A 19,710-nucleotide genomic window follows, 5' to 3' on the forward strand; every position below is an offset into this window, starting at 1 on the left:
ATATTTTCTAAATATACTACGGATTAGGACACTCTCTGATATATCTGAGGTTTATGGAGCCTCTGTGAATGTGTCGTACTTTCCATAAATAGGGTACATGGTAAAGCACATTTTTTTCTTTAAAGGGACATTACACTTTTTTTGAAAATATGCTCCTTTTCCAGCTCCCCTTCAGCTGACCCCCAGGTCTGGCGCTAGCACTTTTAGCAAAGCTTAGCACAACTAATTGAATCTGATTAGACCATTAGCATCGCGCTAAAAATAACCAAAGAGTTTCGATATTTTTCATATTTAAAACTGGACTCTTTTGTAGTTACATCGTGTACTAAGACCGACGGAAAACTAAAAGTTGCGATTTTCTAGGCCGATGTGGCTAGGAACTATACTCAATCAAGGACTTTGCTGCCGTACCATGGCTGCAGGAGGCGCAATGATATTACGCAGTGCCAGAAAAAGTCCCCTGCTTTTGAAAGTTTCCAAGGGGACTACTTTCGGGCGCTGCGTAATATCATTGCACCTGCTGCAGCCATGGTACGGCAGCAAAGTCCTTGATTATTACGCCAGAATGAGAGTATAGTTCCTAGCCATATCGGCCTAGAAAATCGCAACTTTTAGGTTTCCGCCGGTCTTAGTACACGATGTAACTACAGAAGTCTTAAATAGAAAAAATTTTGAAACTAGCTTTTTGCGCGATGCTAATGGTCTAATTAGATTCAATGGATTGTGTTAAGCTATGCTAAAAGTGGTACTGCCAGACCCGGAGATTGGCTGAATGGATTCCAAAACCAAATTTAAAAATCAAATGTTTAACTCTAGGGGAGCTGGGAAATTAGCATATTTTCAAAAAAAGTGGAATGTCCCTTTAAATGCCACAAGAAAACAAAAATTAACTCACAATAAAATAAAAAGCAGGTTAAATTTGTGTCTGTAATTTTTACGAGAGTTGAGGGCGAGAATTGAAATGGGCTCGGAAAATTCAGCAGACCGCATCCGAACCTGCGTCACCACAATCACCATGACTGTAGCGGGGACGCATGTGCTAACTGCTGTGTCACAACACAAACCGGGTTTTGAAGACCTTGACTAATTCAGAAACCGATTTTTACTTGACTCATTAAATTGCTCGGTCCCTTCAAGGAAGTAGTTTCACGGCAAATCAAAGCTCCAAATATATTTATCTTCTCCTCCGCTCTAAATTGAGCAGGCACTAACAGCATTTCCACAGGTTTAGCTGTAAGCATGAATTAATCTGATGATGCTGATTTAGGGTCAGTGGGTAGACTCGAATTGCCTCTGTCATGGCTTTCACTTTCATCAAACTCCGCTGTCTCCTGTTTCAGGGTCAGGAGATGTGAAGTACGTCATGCACAGTCACTCTGTGAGAACCGAGTCTTTGTTTCCTCTAGTAGAGGTTGATCACGACTGTCGGCGGATGCCCTTTTCCTCTTCACTCAGAACAGTTCTGTGGATTCTCTTACGGTGGTTAAGGTTAAACTTGAACGATGAGAGCAGGACCGGGATCAGCTGAATATACTAGATACTAATTCCGGGTGATGTCCCCCCCACAATAAGACACTCCGTCCCCCCTTCGTCTTACCTAAAGGTCTGTTTCCCCTCCAGTGCACTTGGTGTAGTGTTCAGATCTATCCTCATCTGCAATGTGACACCTTGTCGATCTTACCCCTTTTGTGCTGTTTAGAGATCAGCAGCTGAATCTTGAAGCCAGACCCTTGCTGTTGTTGGCAGGGGAAGATCTTGCCTCAGATCAGCCTTCAGGGGCTGCTTCTGCTCGGCCCCTTCAATGTGTAGTGCTGGGGTATGAAGTTACCAATCCTGTTAATCTGCAGGGTGTTGTTCTGACTAAGACACACAAACACACTGCTGTAAATCTGGTAAGATGGGACTTAATTAAATGTGCTGGAACACAAAACGGCCAGAGAGTAAGGCGAGTTTGCATAGTTGTGAAGCCAGTGCTATTGGCTGACAGATGGTTGTCTGAGTTCCAAGGCTTCTCTTTGCCGTTCCAGTATGGTTATTGGAGTATGTGATGTTTGTAAGGTCAGCTTCGTTGCTTGGAGGCTCGACTTCCCCAAGATCTACTTGATAAGTCATTGCTTTGCCATACTACACTGTCCTTACGTAGCCTCTGTATTCTGTGCATGTCTATAGATTGATGCTTCACTTTCCCTAGTGTTGTGATACACCAGCAGGACATAGCAATAGTTTAGAGAGGACAAATCAATCTTAAAATATTGGTCACTTAATAATAAATGTATAGCGCATCTACTAATAATTTTACAGTACTGTGCAAAAGTCTTGGGCCACCATGCCACAATTAGATTAGTTGTTTTTGCAGTCTTATAGTGATCATATATAATTATTTCTCTTAGATAGAATACATCCAGAAAATACAGGAAATGTGTGTATAGAATTAAAAACTGTATAAAAATGTAAACTGATGTGTCAAGTTTTTGGGGTAAACTCCCCTTACACTTGAGCAATAGCAGGAAACTGCAGGATCTGTTTAACCTAAAAAAATTAAATCCTAATTTCAAATTTTAAAGAAATTAGTCTTTTTACTTTATTCTGCTCAAAAACGCTCAAGATGTGTTTAGTGCCAAGAGAGGTCACTCTAAACAGTGACAATGCCTAACGGCGCATTCACACGTGGCGTAAGCGTTAACGCTTAATGTAAGGCTTGTCTGAAGCGTGGCCAACAGCCAATCACAAGGGCTCCAGTCTTCCATAAACGTAATTGGCTCGCTCTGCCTAGGTAATTTGCTTAAGGCAATCTGAATGGCCGACGCTTGCGTTGCCGCTTGAAAAGTTGAGAAATGTTCAACTTCTGGCAGTGACGCAGCGCCGACGGATCCACAATTCAGTTCGCCAACGCTTGACGTCACCTATTAAAAGTGAATGGGAAGCGTCAACGCTTACGCCCCGTGTGAATGCGCCGTAAGGAAGACATTTAGTCCTGAAAATTTTATTTTTTATTTTTTTTACATATTTCCTTTATTTTCTGTTTGTTTCTTAATAAAATAGATTGAAAAATAAATATGAATGGACATTAAAACTTCTAAAACAAGAAGTCTGGTGGTGGTGGCGGCCTAATGCAGGGTTTACACCAGGTGCGGTAGACGCGGCAAGTGCGAGTGATTTAGATGTTAAGTCAATGCAAAGCCGCGATTAGGCATCCTGCGACGATGTACACATGGTAAGCGTGGCGCGGATGGCGTGTTGCTGCAAGAAACGCGAGAATTGAAAATCTGAACTTCAGTGGATTTCCGCGCCGCGTTAACCAATCAGGACCTTGCTGTAGTAGTGACGTGATTACAGGAAGCGAGCAGAGTGGCGGAGCCTCAACAGAGTCGCAGAAGCCCCTCCCATGACGTGAATTTCCATGTGAATGACAAGAATTTCAGGTGCGGCTTTCACGCGCGAATGAAGCTAGTAATCTCAAATGTTAAGGTGTCCAACTATGCACAAAAAAAAGCGTTTTTGCCGCCTCTACTGTTGCTGGTGGGAATGCACAGTACTGTACATAAATCATTTTTTTATTAATGCAAAATATGTTAGAAACTATGCATCGCGATTTTGTATGCATTTTTAATTAAACATTTAAAATAAAGAGTGTGATTATCACATTTGGCACTAAATGTCTTTTTTGCCTACTCGGCGCACTATACATTCATTCCATATATCCCTTTCTTTTTTTGTCTTTTTTTCTCCCCCTCTTTGTCTGTGAACTCCTGGGCTCAGAAGTGTAAAGTCTCTCTTATCTCTCCTCGTATATCTGACTACAGCCACCCTCACTGTGTCTGAGCTTTCATTCCTGGCTCAGGCAGTGCTGAATGTTACCAGTTAAGCCCGTCTACCCCATAGGCATGCTTCACAGATGGGGCCTGCCTTCATTATTTATATCAAAACGGACATGCTCTGGTCTAGCCAGTAAATCTAGAAGCCGCCGGGACCTGACGTTCCACACTCACTACATCTTGGTTCTTTGGTCTGTGTGGCTAAAGCAAGCAACCGGTACCGCCTTGGGTTTAGATATTTCTGATCCCCACCTCCCGGGGCCTTGCCTCGAGCCCGCGCTCCAGTCCTGCACGCTACAGTACAGCCCTGTGCACTTCTGAATTTGTTTGAAAGGCCGGTGATTCAGATTGAAAGGTGGATAAACATGAGGAACCTGGCCTTTTACGCATGATACAACGAGGAACATCTACGGCCAAGCTAATAGAATAATATTTCTGACCCCGATTTGCATTCCAATTCCTGCACTGTCAATCACAGTTGAGAGCTTATTACCTTTTGAACAAAGTGGTCTTGTGTTATAAATTATGTGTGATTTGGTTTTGTTTGTGTACGTTAGGGTTTATATCTGCCCAAGTAGAAATGAGTGAAATGTTGTATCCCATTATACAATGCACTCGACCTCAACTTTCTAGTATAAGGAAGGAATCACAGAGTGAATATTAACTGTAAAAAAATTTTTTTTACTATTTTTTGGTTACATTTCATTTAAGGTGTCCTTGTTACAATCATTCACTGTGTAACAACATTAACAATAGGGCTGGGTATTGGCAAGGGCTTCAGGATACAATACATATCACGGTACAATGTGTCGCAAATTCTTTTTTTGTAAATGTAAAAAATAAAATAGAGCTGATTTTTTTCAGTCCTTTCAGAAAAACGCTGAGTTTTTTTGTGTTTGTTGCGGGCAAAAATCCTTAATCTTGCGGTTTTCTTAAAAAATGCGATGGAATAAGCGGGATATTTATGCAATTTTATCTACTAAAATTGTGGGAACTTGCAAAAACTGTTTGCAGCTTTTCAATGATGTAAACGTCACATAATCACATCACTTCATAACGTTCCCATGGCAACAGGGGACATGGCTGCGCTTGTGTGAAGTAAATGCAACAATTTTCAAGTTTCTGCTAAGATATATGTGATTTTTGCTACGAAAATGCGGGGATTATAAAATCATGTAAGCCCTGCCTATTTTGTGCATGGAAATCTGCAATTTATGCTACGAAAGTGCGGCGTATTTGAAAAAATGCGGCCCCCGCATAAATATGCGCACTCTGGCTGATTATGCATTGAATCATGCGATCGCATTTTTCTGGAGGGACTGTCTTTGCATTGTTAGCATATGACTTAAAAAAACTATTTTTATAAAATTATTAGTGGAACATTTTATGCATCTTTATTTGAACTCAAAACATATCGGATAGCCCCCCCACTCTTTTGCCCCCCTAAAGCCCGGGATAGTCTGCACAATTATTGGCTGTCCCAGACCAAAGATTGCCATCGTGAAACAATCGTTGCGATTTCTGTGATCGTGGCTCTTCATCGGTAGTCCTATGTCATACAGTGAGAGAGGTTCAAAGACGGCCGTTTTCCTGGTCTTGCGTCCAAAGATAGCCTACGATATTTTCTGACAGTGTTAGAAATTCAGAATGATCAACGTGTGACGCAGCCGCTGAAGCTTCTGTGTTATAATCGTACAGTCAACCTGCCTGTCGTACCCGAGTTTAAACTATCCATGTCGCACAGTGTGATAAGGATTAATGATCTTAAAGGAGGGAAAAAATCCTGCAGTGTATTCCGGGCTAAAGGGCGACCTGGACCCAAGTTTGGGAACCATTGCCCTGGAAGAACAAATTTTTGGTTCCTCAAGAAACTGTCAATCCACCTGTCAGTAAATAGTTCTTGAGAGTCATTTCTTTTTCATCTTTTATAGTCTAAAGAACCTTTTTATACCATAAAGATCTGTTTGTGAAACAGAACCATACAGCCATGATTCTTTTACAGTATTGTTAAGCACCTTTATTTTTAAAAGTGTAGATTGTGCACTGCTGTTTTCCATTAAGAGTCAGTCTATTTTTGTCACACCGGTTTCCTCTGTCATTTAAAATTACCACGGTGTAATTCAATGTAATTTCTCCTTCCCAGTTCCCTGAGTGTCTTCGACAACAAACGTCAAGATCCCACCGGCTTGTCGGCCCTCCTGCAGAGCACCGACCTGGTGGGCGTCCTTCACATGCTGTACTGCATCCTGCTGCACAGTGCCCCACCTGAACCTCTCTCTGGTGGACCCGAGGGCCCCCAGGGACCTTATAGCCCCTCTGTCATCCAGGTGGCCCTCCAGGGGCTGCGCTTCCTCAACACCTTTGCCCTGCTGGACCTCTCAGCCTTTCAGGTATTGTTTTCGAATGTGATGATGTGTGTACGTTAGGGGCCTTTCACGTATGACGCGGACAATGGCCCGGGGCAAAATTTTGGCCCTTTTCCCAGGCCTGACAAGTGCGTATCCCATGACTCAACCCCCTTAAACCGAACAACCTAATATCACACTGTTTATTATGAAAGAATTACGGTGCCCATAAAAACAGTGCCACACCTATTAAAACTTAACTCTGTTTCTGGGTAGACTTGCTGTTCGAGCTCCTATATATAAAAAGAAGAAATCTTTCTCAAGTGGTTTATAGTATCAAAAAAGCCATGGTTGTCGTTTGAAAAGTACCGCAGCGCCTGGGAAGTTGTGCTTCATGGACAAGTGACCTTACTGTGCACTGGTCCTGTTTACAATCTGTGATATCCTGCCTCCTTTGATTTCCGAGCTCTGCGGGAAGATGCTTGCGCGTGACATCATTGCCCATCTCTGTTGTGGTATGCTGCTGGTCCTGTTATATTAGTTAAAATCTCGGCAGCCACCATGTCTGCTTGAAGTAATGCTGCGCGGCTTGTTTTTTCCTCCGAACAAGAGAACATTAAAGCAGCCAGACCGCTGAATTTTCCTTTAGTTAACTGTAGGTAAGTCACCCACATCTTTCATAGGGCCATTCAGATAAATAAAAAGTTTGGTCCATCATTAAAAGTTGCTATCATACGTCTCGGCTCTTGTACGAGCGCACGTATGCAGAACATAAAACCGTAACCCTCAAAACTAAGATGTCCTCAAAGCCGCTAGTAGGATATCAGGGTTTCAGGACAGAACAAAGTTGACCCGGAGGATGTAAACGCACCTGACCTTTGACCTCCAGCCGGCCACGTTGAAAGCTCCGGGTAAATAATGTGAATGGAGAACGGCATAAAGCGCACAGTTGTAGTTTAGTTTATATGGTAGAGAGTAAAAAACCATATCAGAAAGCTAAATCATCATGTAAACACCTAGGTGTGAACAGGGAGGATGTTAACCATGTGAATTACGAACTGCCTCTCGTTCTCTTACTCCTTTTGGTTTCTCGTCCGAACTTTACTTTTCAAAACAGATGGGAGTTTTTATCCAAAACTGAATATTCTGTCACCGATTTTTCGTCCTTATTATGATCTCATTCTATAAGACTTTGTCTTTCTGTGGTCAACAAAACTGTTTTTATGATGTATTGGTTGTACTTTGTCATGCATTTACAGTGGATGGGGTCCTGGAGCTTTTTAAAGCTTTAAAAGGGATGAAAAGTATCATAAAATTGTCCATATGACTTGTGTGCTATAGTCTAAAGCTTCTGATTATGGTAAATTTGTGTTTATTAAAGTTTAAGACATTTGATAAATAATTTTGTACTCCGTAACTGTATTAGTCTAATCAACCCAACAATGCAGATACCAACCATACATCTGGACAATTCAACTCATAAGTGACTGCCGCAGTTTCCACTTACTTCCTTTCATATGCATTCCAAAGTTCAAGTTTGTGATCTCTGACCTGCGGATTTGTATAATGTGAAGACGTGTGACCGATAGAAGATTGATGCATCGTTGCGTGACCTTTTCAGAAAATCCAATATGGAGGAAACCCAGCTAATAGCAGTATCATATTCTTGTTTTGTACAATTAGCTTTAAAATACCAAAAACAATATGAACAGTGCAAGCACATCAAAATCCATAAAGTGTGGAGAAATGAACTTAAAGAGCACCTAATTCATTGCTAAAAAAATTATTTTGTGTATTTGGTATAATAAAATGTGTTTGCATGGTTTTTGGTTACAAAACACCTTATTTTCCACATACAGTACATTTTTGTAGCTCCAGATTTCACTCTCTTCCTGAAACGAACAGATTTGAAAAGCTCCATGTCCCTGATTGGCCAGCTAATCTGTATGTTGTGATTGGCCTGAATATCTCTGACGTCAGCCGGAAAGGTGACGCTCCTTACCATGTTTGAAAGATTCAGTTGCCAACAGGAGTTAACTTAAAGGCTATGAGTCAAAGCGGGATAATTATGATAATGTCGGTCTTGTCAACATCACCAATCCCAGGAAGTAAACTGTTACCCACAATCCGTGTGTTTGTTTTAGTCCAAGAAAAGAGATTTACGTTTGAGACGATAACTCGCGTCATCGTTTACTTGGAGGTTTGTACCTTTTGCATATCGTTAACATACTACATACTAATACACACTTATACACCAAAGGAAATGTTAAAAAGTGAATCGGAAAATAGGTGCTCTTTAATGCTGCATTTACACCAACCGCGGTAAGGGCGTGAAGCGCGAGTGATTTCAATGTTAAGTCAATGGGAAGACGCGTTTCCGCCTCTTTCGCGCGTGAAGCTCGGGCGAAAGGCGCGAATTGAGCGTTGTGCGCGGTACGCGCGGTAAGCGCGAATGGTGCTGTTTGTGCATCTAGCGGTTCACACGAATTTGCGGCTGACGCCCGAGTTGAAAAATTTTAACTTTGCCGGAATTTCGCGCCGCGTTAACCAATCACGAGCCTGCTTGCTGCTGTGGTGGCAGCCCCGCCCGGAGTCACTCACTCAACCAAGGCTTGATATTGTCCATAAGCAGTCACCCGGAGCTATACGACACAAGTTCTTATTTCTATAGAGGAGACAGGAATAAAAAGGACCTCGCTTGGAAGAGTGTCAGTGAGGACATTGGGCAACCTGGTAATTGTAATACACACTTCACTTTTGAGTCACGTGACGTTTATCGACCCGTGTCGTTTATTTTCCCCATAGTAAGGTTACCAAATACAAACTGGTAACTCTCTCGATAAATGCACAATCAACATCAGTAATTTTGCAAACAGACAACCGCATAGCACTTGCCCCTCCCACAAGAAGCGGAGTTTGCCTCTGACGCGCGTCAAATGCTTGCTTTTTCCGCGCGTCTACTCCGCTCTACACGCGCGAATGCATCCAAATTGTTCAAGCGGCAAACCACGCGCGGTAGACGCGATTTTGACGCCCAAACCGCGTTTGGTGTAAACTCAGCATAAGGGGCGGTCACACTATACTTCAAGTATGCACAATTTTTGCTGATTTTACTTCGAATATCATCAGGGAGCTTTTAGTCCATCTTTGCTTTGTCTTGATGTGATATGAATTCGCAGGTCAGAGTTCACCAGACTTTGGTACACAGCAAATTGAAAAATATCTTTGCACGAGCTTGCGTTTCCAGTATAAATGGAAGTCATTTGAACGAAAATTGTAGTGTAGCCCCTTAATGCCCTGGCGAGTGATATCATGTTTGGTTGCCGCCCAAATTCGCAGGGGTTTGTGTACAACTTTTGTATGCTGAAATTCTAGTAAGGCCACGGCTTAAAGTGTCGTGTGGGTTAAGCCGTTACCAAACTGGATGTGCGAGTATAAGCATTAATGTACATATATATGGTTGCTTAGTATCTGAGATTTGCTATATTGCTTTATTTAAGTACCTACGCTTTTATCAGTAATATTTTAAATAGTTATTGCTATGATTTCCTGTTATTGTACCTTCATCCCAGTTGTCTCAGTTTTCTGATATATTGTAGTGTTGTGTAATGCAGATTAAACAAATAAAATTGATATTTTTTACTGTTTTACTTAGATTTTTATTTTAAAATTATTTATTAACATTTAATGATTGTAATAGTTTTTTTCATTTGCTCACAAGTTTTTTTTTTTCAAAACCCTGATACCAGTACAGATTATATACACACACTTTGTGTCTATGTAGTCTTGTTGGTTGTGTGTTACACTGGTTAATTAGTCAAGATGTGTCGTGTCTGTGGTGTTAATGTCTTACTCCCATCACATCTGCTCAAATGTTCAGGTATTGTTGTTTGTGGTTGTTTAGACTCTCTATCCCGTACGTTCTCCCACCCAGCAGAAAATGTCAGTAGTTTCAGTTCTGACCCCGAGGCGCTCAGTCATGTTGGCATGTTTAATAAATACTGTCTGTAGACCAGCAGATAGCATCTCTTTCGTTAAGGGAATTGGGGGGTTCCTTCGGTCGGACTACTGATTCCAGAGCCGGTTCGACCTTCACGAGCGCTCCATAAGTTTCACCTTCTACTTTCATGCCGTGTAGGGGTGCACCGATAAATGCCGATATGCACTTATAATACGTGGCCAATAACTATTTTGAATCGCACAGCCGATATTATTCACAGCTATTTCATGTACTACGGCTTTTGATCAGTAAGTCCTTATCAATCTGAAATCACTGTTAGTTTGAGTCGTTTATAACATGCATTTGAAAAAGCAACACTCGCAAAACATAATCATTATACATATTCTTTATTATCATGAAAATACCTGAAAAGGTGTGAAGAACAGCAATATAAATATATTCTTAAGCCATTTCCTGGAGCTGCGTGTGTATGTGATTCTTTGTCTGCAGCGTATTTTGAGTTTCCGAACGAGAGCGCCCTCTGGCTTTTGGATGTAGCAGCATTTCAATGAGATGCATAGCAAGCATTATCAGCCGATATATCGGTTCACCCCTAAAGTCGTGTATCTCAGGAAGAAAGAAGTTGCCTATGATTGTTTCGTATGGTACTGTCAAGTCGTAGAAATAGCGTAACCTGTAAAGACTGCAGACTAACTATTTTAAGGATTAATCAATTCTTAAAAAATTCCAGATAATTTACTCACCACCATGTCATCCAAAATGTTGATGTCTTTCTTTGTTCAGTTGAGAAGAAATTATGTTTTTGAGGAAACATTCCAGGATTTTTCACCCCAATACTTAAAATTGCAATTTCAAAGGAATCTAAACGATCCTAAACGTGGCATAAGGGTCTTATCTAGCGAAACGATTGTTTTGGCAAGAAAAATAAAAAATATGCACTTTTAAACCACAACTTCTCGTCTTCCTCCGGTCCTGTGACGCACCAGCGTGACCTCACGTAATACGTCATCACATCAAGAGGTCACGGATGATGTATGCGAAACTACGCCCCAGTGTTTACAAGTGTAGAGAAAGAGGACCGTTTCGACGTTGTTGTATGTCGAATGATACTAATTAATGTCTTTGTGTCAGTTTATTGTTTAAAATGGTCCGCAAATGTGCGTTTCATATATGTAACACGTGACCTTTCCACGTCATTACGCAATTACGTGAGGTCGCTCTGGCATGTCACACAGCCGGAGGAAGAAGACAAGTTGTGGTTTAAAAGTGCATATTTTTTATTTTTCTTGCCAAAAATGACAATCGTTTCGCTAGATAAGACCCTTATGCCTCGTTTGAGATCATTTAGAATATTTTGAAACTGCAATTTTAAACTGCATTAAAACTGTTAAGTGTTGGGGTCCATTAAAGTCTATTAAAATGAAAAAAAATGCTGGAATATTTTCCTCAAAAAACATAATTTCTTCTCAACTGAACAAAGAAAGACATCACGTTTTTGGATGACATGGTAGTGAATAAATTATATGGGTTTTTTTTTTTTAAGAAAATTAAATAATCCTTAACGTTTGTGCTTTTCTGTGACTTCACCATGGTCAAGTGGGAGGAGTCAGTGCTTGTGTAAAATTGTTTGCGAAAATACTTTTTGTGATATTTTCCGACTGTCTGAACACAATACTGTTCCAAAATCACATGCCCGCCTTTCAGTTGAAATAAATATTAAGTTGTAAATGCGAAATTAGAACTTTATAACCCATTTATGGTGGCACTTGCACCCCCGCTGTGAAAGCAACAGTATGTACATTATTTTAAACGGTTACATTTACCTTATATACTTTACTAATCTTGTCTATGTTGTATTCAGTCTGTTTTAGGAGCGGAGGGTCTCTCTCTGGCCTACAGACACATTGTGAGCTCTCTACTTTGGTTCTGCTCTCAACACAGCTCTGAAGATCTTCTCCATGAACTTATCATCTGTGTGGGTTACTTCACGGTCAACCACCCAGACAATCAGGTGAGTTTACATTCATTATTAGTTCTGTTATATACATGTCAGTGTGTGCCATATAAATATGTAATAATGAGGCATCATGAAAATGTAATAATGCATTTTTATTAGTGCTGGGCAAAGATTAATAGCGATTAATCGCATACAAAATAAAAGTGATTTTTGGCATAATATATGAGTGTGTGGTGTGTGTAATTATTATGTATAAATAAATACACACACACACACACACACATTCATGTGTGTATTTAAGAAACATTTACATGTTTATATATATTTATTTATATTTTTATATATTCTATATTAAATATAAATAAAAAATTGATATATAAATAAAACAATTCTGAAATTAATATATGAATGTGTGTGTGGTTAAATATACATAATAATTAGACACAGTACACACACATATATTATGCAAAAAAATCACTTTTATTTTGTATGCGATTAATCGCGATTAATTTTTGCCCAGCACTAATTTTTATTGCAGCATGTCCATTATTAACTATATTTAATTCCAATTTTTCCCAATGAGCTTTTAAGGGTGGTGGGAATTAGAAATTAAATAGCTCCAGTAATGAGATCATACACTTACATTTATGTTTTTGGCAGACACGACTAGAGTTGCTAAATGGGTTTTTATATAAAAATTATTTTTAAAATGAAAATAGCTATTTGTGAATGTGGTACAGTATTTCTGTCGTCTGACTTTGGAGTTGGAAAAGGATACTGTTGTCTCCATCACAGTGGCGAGTATAGTGTTTGGTCATCATTAGATCAAGAGCAGGTGTACTTTTCCTTGACAAACAACCGACACAATAGCAACAAAAGGAAGCTGTTGAATAATGCAGCGCCTTTGCCACCTCTGTTGGCTCTCTTCCTTGCAGTCTTCTGCCATTGTTATCCTTCGCATGGCAGTTGGGTCTGCTCAATGTTCGGAGGGGGAAGGGGGGCCAAGTTGAACCTGCGGGATCACAGATCAGCCTGGCATGAAAAAGCGTGATTCTCTGATACTCGTTGCATGCTCCGTTTACCTGGAACCCGCCGACTGCATGACAAGTGTGACTTCGCCACACTTGGTCGGGTTTTAGTTATTCGTGCATCACGCGAAACCTCGCCCCAAGATGACTTAATGTCCCCCAGGGGGATGGGAAGGGAAAGGTCAGTGTGCTCGCAATTTATGGGCTTCTAATTTAAAACATTTTTGCTCTTAATTAAAAAAACGGGCTTCTGTTTTTACGACGCTTCGGTCCTTGTGCGCCGTCTAATTTAATTATTTTGATGTAGGTAATTAGCATTTGTTGGCCATTGTTGGACTTATTTGCATATTATATTGGATAATTGAATGAGGGTTGATAATTGAATTAGGGGAGGTGTGACAGATGATTGGGCTTTGTGCTGAACCGGGGGAATTAAACGACGAGCAAACTGGGAATAACGCCTGGTGAATATTCATATCGTCCCGGCCCACTTTGCTAATTTGAAAAACGCCGGGTCGAAGAGTCTTTAAACTTGCGACTTTCCTCCAGGATGCAAGCTGTCTTTTTATGTCGCTACTTGGCTGCAAGTCAAGGTTTATTATTGAAAACGCACAGATACTGCCAGGTCTCATGAGGTTGAAATTTGAAAAACAGCCACGATTTCACAGGAATTTCATATAAATATAAAGCGATCAATCAATTTGTTGGATGCACCTTCTAAATTTGTGCAGTTATCGCAAGTTGATGTGAAGAATTGTGAGTAGTCATCTTTTTACATTTGTCGTCTTACATTAGTCGTCTGTCTGTGGGTGCTTTTACTCACCCCAAGGGTTGAGCTGTCATTTTGTATCTTTTTGCCACCTCCATTAATATACGGTTAACCAAACGCAACAATATCAACATTATCTGTAAATGCAGTATACATCTAGATCTGCTGCCATATTGGGTCACAGATATATAGTTTAGTATTATATTGAGTACAAGATTATGGTGTAAATGTATGGAAGAGGATTAAGGCCACTGGTGAAATTTTTTTTTTGAATTCTGACTTTATTCTCAGAACGCTGACTTTAATCTCAGAACTCTGACTTTAATCTCAGAATTCTGACTTTAAACTCAGAATTCTGACTTTAAGCTCAGAATTCTGACTTTAATCTCGAGATTAAAGTCAGAATTCAAATATTTTTTTCACCAGTGGCCCTAATCCTCTTCCGTATAAATGTATTGGTTTTATCATTTAAAAAAAATTATTTAATCCATTAAATTTGGATAAAAATACTTTATGAAGTTACTAGGCGAGTAAATAAAAATGAAAGCAAATAATAAATGAAAAATAATGTAAAAGTTTTCAAAATGTTACGAATCGTTACCACAATTTGCAATTGCAAGATTATTTATTTATATGTTGAGCTGTTGGATTGTGTTTTCAGGAAGTGTCAGTTGTTTTTCAATACACTTAAAGGAAAACACCACTGTTTTTTTAATTTTTTACTGTGTTCTTACTTCAACTTAGACGAATTAATACATACCCATCTTTTTTCAATGCGTGTACTTAATCGTTGTATGGCGCGTCGTGAATGTGTTAGCATTTAGCCTAGCCCCATTCATTCCTTAGGATCCAAACAGGGATGAATTTAGAAGCCACCAAACACTTCCATGTTTTCCCTATTTAAAGACTGTTACATGAGTAAGTATGGTGGCACAATTGGCATGATTTTTTAAGCGGATAAAAATAAGAACTATATTGTATGGTGAAAGAGCACTTAGTTTGCAGCACGTGTTTGGTGGTTTCTAAATTCATCCATGTTTGGATCCTAAGGAATTTATGGGGCTAGGCTAAATGCTAACACATTCACGACGCGCTGTACAAAGATTAAGTGTACGCATTAAAAAGGATAGGTATGTATTAATTCATCTCAGTCGAGGTAAGAATTTAGTACAATATTGAAAAACGGTGGTGTTTTCCTAAATATGTGTAAAGTAATGTGCAATTTTATGTTTTAAGCAAAGATGGCGATAGAGAGGCAAACATTACAGATTTCATCTCTAATTTAAATTTAGTTGATTCATTATTGATTATTTTGTTTAATAATTTGATTAATTAATTTTTTTACACTGCAAAAAATTATTTTCAAGAAAAAAAAATATTAGTATTTTTGTCTTGTTTCAGTAAAAATATCTACAAATTCTTAAATTAAGATGCTTTTTCTTGATGAGCAAAACGACCCAAGAAAAAGTTTTAGTTTTCAGACTAAACATTTTAAAATTAAGTGATTTTGTGCATAAAACAAGCAAAAAATCTGCCAATGGGGTAAGCAAAAATGTTTGAAAAATTTTTTTAAACACTGAATTCAAGAAGAAATCAAGACAAATTTGCTTACCCCATTGGCAGATTTTTTTTGCTTGTTTTATACACAAAATCACTTAAATTAGAATTTTGTTCTTGAAAATCATTTTCTGCAATGTATATTTTAAAATTATTTTGGTTTGTTTTTTGTTTAAATTTTTTATGTGAGTGACGAGTAATTTTCTCCTTGTTGTTCAACCCATCTACCTGTACAAACAAGTACTTCAACATTATTAAACTGAATGAAATGACATAAACAGCTAGGAAACATGACCCCACCCCACTCCAGTCAGATATTTACCAGTCGCAGTGGCCCTGGTATATATCCCTGCAGTGCTCATACAGGATAAATGAAGACCGGAGCGGGGAATATTTGACTCTTTCAGACTAATGTAAGCACTGGCAGAAGACAAAGGCGGCGGCTGACCCAGGGCTGTCCCATAATGCACTCTGATTCAGTGCCAACACGCCAGCTTATGTTTACATGCGTGCGTCTGAGAAATAATGCAGCTCGTAAAGAAAAAAAAACACTGGTGGATATTTGTTCTTTCCACATGGATATTATTCAGACCCCTCACCCTAAAAAACATTCAGAGCGTGAGATATGCACGGTCGTAGATGGTATGAAGTTTGTTTGTACTCAAGGGGGGCATAAAGCCTTTTGAGTGATGACTAATTCATTTTGAATATTGTTTAAAGTCAAAATGTTTACTTTCTTAATGCACATATGTGCTCTTATTGTGCCCAATTTATCAGTTTAACATTGTAATCATTTCTCTGAAACAACTTAGCTTTTATAGTTGAGTTTAGGGTTTGCAGGCTGTTGGTTAATATTCACCAATGTTCGAATAGCTGTTTAGGCGTCTTTTTGATTAATGCAATAATTTTATACTAATGTAATGGCAGTGGTAAAAATCAATAGACATTTGGATATACTAATATGCTTTTGAAGATAAACTTGACTTTCAAACTGTAGTTCTTGTTAAAAAATCGACTTCAGAAGCGGATGCCAGTTTTGTATCAGAAATAGATTGATTTTATTTTGTTTTGATTTATTACCTGATAGTTGGCACACAAGCCATTTTGACATCGGTTTATGCCACTTATTTATTATTTATAGTGTTAATAACAAAGCCAAACGCTGTTTTATGTCCATCATAAAAATATTCTTGCCACACTGCAAAAAATGACTTTCTTGCCTAGTATTTTTGTATTGTTTTTAGTACAAATATCTACAAATGTTTAACCCTTATGTGTTGTTGGGGCCATTTTTTGCCATTTTTGGGGCTTTTTAGTCTTAATTTGGCCACAACTTTTTCTGTGTTTCAGCAAATGGAGTGAATTATGGTGACAAATCTTATATTTACACATATTTTAAGAAAATGCTTTAAAAATTTTCAAAAACTCAACAATATTCCGGCGGCAATATACTTCCCTTTTGTGCCAAAAAGGCCACTAAATTAAATTGCTGTAAAAATGTATCGAATGAATTTGTTTCACTTTTTTTTGCATAAATCTGTTAATCAACCTCAGTACTGATCAAAACTACCAAATGTTTAAAAAAAATCCATGATTTTATCTCCTTAATTGCCACGTTTATAAGTGGTGTCTGTGATTTGGGAAAAAAAACACAAAATGACTGATTTTCAATATAAAAAGTGTTGTGGATTGGATTTTTTTACCTTTTTCACAGTCTTGGGCATGTAAAAGACTAGTAAAACATTGGCTTTGATGCATTTTTAGTTTTTGTGCAGCATCATATTTTTTTTCTCCCTCATTTATTGTTTGTAACTCAATGTACAAATCAGAAATTAAGCTCTGTTTTTTGCACAAGCCTACTAAAGGGTTAATGGTGCCACATGGTGATCAACAGTAAAAATAACAAATTTTACCTCTTTGCAAAAGGAAAAACCACCAACAATCAAGAATGCATGTCATGGCGCTGCAATCAAAAAATGTCGTTATTATGGAAGGCAATGGGGGACAAAAATGGCCACAAACCATAAATGGGGGGGGGGTTAAATCTGATGCTGCACTGCAAAAAATTATTTCCAAGAAAAAAAATTCTTAGTATTTTTGTGTTGTTTTCAGTAAAAAAATCAAAAAATTCTTAAATTAAGATGCTTTTTCTTGATGAGCAAAACGACCCAAAATATCAAATTTAAGTAATTTTGTGCATAAAAAAGCAAAAAAAATATCTGCCATTGGGGCAAGATCTGGCAGATTTTATGCACTTATATTTGATATTTTTGGTCTAAAAACTAGACTTATTTTCTTGGGTTGATTTGCTCATCAAGAAAAAGCATCTTAATTTAAGAATTTTTAGATAGTTTTTACTGAAAACAAGACAAAAATACTAAGATTTTTTTTTCTTGAAAATCATTTTTTTTTTGCAGTGTGCACAAAAACTAAAAATGCATCAAAGCCAATGTTTTTACTAATCTTTTACATGTCCAAGACTGTGAAAAAGATGAAAAAATCCAGTCCACAATCACTTTTTATACTTTTTTTACACTTTTTAAATCATTTTGTGTTTTCCCCCTCAAATCAGTGACATCACTTATGAACTTGGAAATGAAAGAGTTAAAATCATGGAGTTTTTGTAAACATTTGGTAGTTTTGAGCAGTACTGAGGTTGATTAGCAGATTTATGCCAAAGAAATTGGAAAAAATATTAATCTGATAAATTTTTACAGCCGTTTAATTTAGTGGCCTTTTTTGGCACGAAAGGGTAGTGAACTGAAACAAAGCACAAGGTGCACCAAGATGCATTTTCTTAATAAGCAAAATGACCTAAGAAAATAAATGTAGTTTTTATACAAAAACAGTATAATATTTAAGTAAATTTGTGCTTAAAACTAGCAGAATTTAAATTCCCTTAAATTGTGTGTGTTTTTTTTTAACTAGACTTATTTTTCTTAGGTCATTTTGTTCATTAAGAAAATGCATCTTAATTTAGAATTTGTAGATATTTGTACTGAAAACAAGACAAAAATACTAAGTAAGAAAGTAAATTTTTGCAGTGTAATGAAGCAAATTATTCTGAAAATGTTACACCATATCCACTCTTTTCAATATGTGGCCTCATTCAAAACTTGCGGGCGGTGTTTTGTTAAGAAAATTTGTTTTTATTTTCTATATACACCTGCCACTTCAGCAAATGCTTTTAAGATATCATGGTCGAAGAGCTAGATTGAGCTAATCCACCACACCTATCGCCTCTTCTGGTGTACATGTCCCGCCCTACAAGTGCAAGGTTATCTCCCGTGCCCTCAAAACCCTGTGTTGTTTCTAGCCTTTGAATCCGACGTTAACCGTTGTTGAAATGTTCCTTCAACAGTCCATTATCACAGTGATAACCCAACCCTCTTTGATTAGCTTGCCCGGACCAGACCACCACAAGCCGGCGTTTCGGGAATTCACCGAACGCCTTTGAATTCCCATCATGATCTGCCGATGGCTGACGGCTGACTCGGGGCAGATTTACGCCCTCCCTGAAGGGTGAATTCAAGTTGAAGATACTTTTGCATTGTCTGATTTTTCCGTGTTTGTTTTGCAATAAATCCTTCAGAGTTTAGGGCCACATTTGCATTTAATGCTGTGTTTGAGCACGATCCAGGTCAGATCGGCTTTTTAAAAAGTAAAGATTATCTTTTGTGCAATCGAAGATGACACTTGATTTATTCAGCAAACAGTAATAATTCAGTGATCCTTTGCCAATGCGCTTGTGAGCCGACCCATTTTATGGTGTTTTCATGAGAAGAGCGTTCTTTCTGTTTTGAGGGACTGACAGTCTCTCAGTCTTTTAATTTTATGTTTACGCCCATGTACCAGTCGCCGTCAGGTCGTCTGTGTGGACGGTTAAGAGGGGGCGTTAGGCGTTGTTCAGATAAGGTCTTTCAGTCATAACTTCCTCTTCTGAGTGCTCTCTTTGTATCCACATATGTAGGCAGACCTTCTGTCTTATCAGAAGAGGCGAAATTCTCCCATCATCTTGGTTTGCTTCATCTTTAAGGCGTAACAAAAGATTTGTGGCTATTTGGAAAGAGCGGAGCTGCTGAGGTGTCTTGGCACTATGGGACAATTGCATCAAGATTACCTCACGTGTATGCAACCCTCCCTAGGAAAACTCAGCATCCTACATAATGTAAAGGTCATTATGTGAAAATATAACCTTGATATCTTTAATACTAACTGATAAGATTGAAATCAATGAGTGAAATCAAAGTTTGATGCTCCTAATCTCATAATTGGATT

The 19,710-nt window shown here is 38.5% G+C and overlaps 1 protein-coding gene across 5 annotated transcripts in view; it reads left to right on the plus strand.

The window, feature by feature from the left end:
* The window catches only part of scaper (S-phase cyclin A-associated protein in the ER), a 140,767-nt gene that overhangs the window by 110,642 nt on the left and 10,415 nt on the right, over positions 1–19,710 (plus strand). For all 5 annotated transcript variants that reach the window (XM_065292114.2, XM_065292115.2, XM_065292118.2 and 2 more), the window contains 2 exons: positions 5,959–6,205; positions 11,983–12,132. In XM_065292114.2, the coding sequence (XP_065148186.1) occupies positions 5,959–6,205; positions 11,983–12,132 (397 nt within the window). The remainder of the gene's footprint in view (positions 1–5,958; positions 6,206–11,982; positions 12,133–19,710) is intronic.

Source organism: Paramisgurnus dabryanus, chromosome 23 (assembly GCF_030506205.2).
Source record: "Paramisgurnus dabryanus chromosome 23, PD_genome_1.1, whole genome shotgun sequence".
NCBI classification, from domain to species: Eukaryota; Metazoa; Chordata; class Actinopteri; order Cypriniformes; family Cobitidae; genus Paramisgurnus; species Paramisgurnus dabryanus.